Source organism: Sinocyclocheilus rhinocerous, unplaced genomic scaffold, assembly GCF_001515625.1.
Source record: "Sinocyclocheilus rhinocerous isolate Xijiao unplaced genomic scaffold, SAMN03320098_v1.1 scaffold4111, whole genome shotgun sequence".
In the NCBI taxonomy this organism is placed as follows: Eukaryota; Metazoa; Chordata; class Actinopteri; order Cypriniformes; family Cyprinidae; genus Sinocyclocheilus; species Sinocyclocheilus rhinocerous.
In genome coordinates this window covers 93,798-95,928 of record NW_015662051.1, presented here as the reverse complement: position 1 = coordinate 95,928, position 2,131 = coordinate 93,798, and the positions used below count along the sequence as shown (strand labels likewise).

Genomic DNA, 2,131 nt, shown 5'->3' with positions numbered 1-2,131 from the left:
CAGTGTCCAGTGTCCACACTTACTGTCTGGTGCTGGTTTTATCTGGTTTGATGTCTGCTTTCTTGTTCAGATCGCTCAGTGATGAGGACAGATACAGATCCTTCACTCCAGCGGACACAGACGGCATTTCAGCTCATATTCCTGCAAACATCCCAAATCAGACGAATTCACGATCATTAGCATATTAATCATAATCTAAACGATCAGACGCAAAACAACAGTCAGCGCAGAGCTGCGATCTGACGCAGAACTACAGTAAATTAATAACTGGCTGTTTATTTGTATCGCAGTTAATCCTAAACACACCGCTGGAATACAATCCTCTCCGAAAACACGCTGGAATCAGCAGAGAAGCGCAGATCAGCCGGAAAAGTGGAGTTTATCCGGATCATAGACGGTAAACAGCCTGAAAGTGCTCGATCAAACGCGGAAGTCAGCGGATTCAAACAGCGGAAGCTTTATTTAAACACACTGCGTACAAACTTTAAAGCGCTTGAGAAAAGGCGTTTATAGTGTGACTGGTGTATTATTGATATTGTCTCATAAACTAAATATTACTGGGGAGATTGGCCTTGAAATTAAAAGTCATAAAGTGGAGCTCTGGCGTCTCCTGCGCGCTTAGTCAGCTGATTCGTGTCGCGGCGCATGCGCACTGCGTTCAGTCTGATTTACGAGATTTTATTTATTTTAAATCAAGAATGCACGATAGAATATACATTACAGAAAAATAATATTTAAAAATAATAATAAATAAAACGCTGCGGGTGAATCTCGTGTTCGTGGTTTATTTGTGTTCTTTCACACTGAGGCCCTGCCCGCCGCCGTGTTATTGTCATCGGCTGGTTCTGCTCGGACGGTAAGAAACAGAATTCGGCGTGATCGCGTCCGCCGGATGTGGAAGTGGATGAGTTTGTGGGGATTAATGTTTCCTCTTCCTCCGGAACACCAGCGATTTCCTGTTTATTGTTTTTAACGAAGCTTCACGTTCACCGCTGATGATGATGATGATGATGATGATGAAGCGCTGCTTCACATATACACTGTTTAATGTAACACTGTTAAATATTCCATTAGCTGAAGAACAGCAGCAGTTCTGTGAAATTAAGTGTTTTTGTTCAGTATTTCAGTAAAACCAGACAGAAGTACTGATTATGCCCGGGTTTCACAGACGAGACTGGAGTCTAGTCCCAGACTAAAGCGGGTTCAACTGATTGATCTTAACATCTGTCGGTGCGCTTGTTTCGTCTCAAGATGCACACCACTGATGATTTTTTCTAAGGCATGTTTATAAAAACTACATAAATGTCCTAATTGAACTGTGGCTTAATCTAAACCCTGTCTGTGAAGCCAGGCCATAGTGTTTCAGAGCAGGTACAGTTATTTAAAAGTGATGCAGATCTGTTGGAAGTTGTATTTTCAAACTTTGCTAAAACCAGAGATTTACATTAATAGATCATACTGACGTATTTATTCCTTAAGTTTTCTTTATTGGTCTTAAATTGACCTGCAGAAACCCTGCTGTGTGTCGAGTCACCTTTTTTTATATAACGCTTTTAACAATACAGATTGTGTCAAAGCAGCTTTACAGTATTAAATAAGAAAATAGTGTGTCAATAATGCAGAAGGACAGAATAGTAAACACTCAATGTTCAGTTAAAGGCAGTTCATCATTGATTCAGTGATGTCTTCATCCAGCTCAGTTCAGATTAAATAGTATCTCTGCAATCAAGTTGATGATATCGCTGGAAATGAAGTGTCCCCAACTAAGCAAGCCAGAGGAACCAAAACTCCATCGGTGTCAGAATGGAGAAAAAACCTTGGGAGAAACCAGGCTCAGTCGGGGGCCAGTTCTCCTCTGACCAGACGAACCAGCAGGTTGCTGCTGCAGAGTCAGATTGTGCAGAGGACTCGACTGGTTCCTGTGGTCTTGTGTGTGTGAATGAGGTGGATAAATGTCTGCGTCTGCTTTCAGATGTCTCTAGTGGATTTGGGAAAGAAGCTCCTGGAAGCCGTTCGCGCCGGTCAGGACGACGAGGTCCAGATTCTGATGGCGAATGGAGCTCCGTTCACCACCGACTGGGTGAGTGTGTGTGTGTGTGTGTGAGAGAGAGAGAGTGTGTGTTTGTGTGTG

The 2,131-nt window shown here is 42.8% G+C and overlaps 1 protein-coding gene across 4 annotated transcripts in view; it reads left to right on the top strand.

The window, feature by feature from the left end:
* The first annotated feature begins 837 nt into the window (after positions 1-837).
* Positions 838-2,131, top strand: part of gabpb1 (GA binding protein transcription factor subunit beta 1) — a 5,211-nt gene continuing 3,917 nt past the window's right edge. For 3 of the 4 annotated variants that reach the window (XM_016537262.1, XM_016537263.1, XM_016537265.1), the window contains exon 1: positions 1,895-2,080. In XM_016537262.1, the coding sequence (XP_016392748.1) occupies positions 1,940-2,080 (141 nt within the window). In that variant the 5' untranslated portion in view covers positions 1,895-1,939. Of the gene's footprint in view, positions 857-1,894; positions 2,081-2,131 lie in introns of those variants that run through there. The other variant, XM_016537264.1, reaches the window with a different exon arrangement.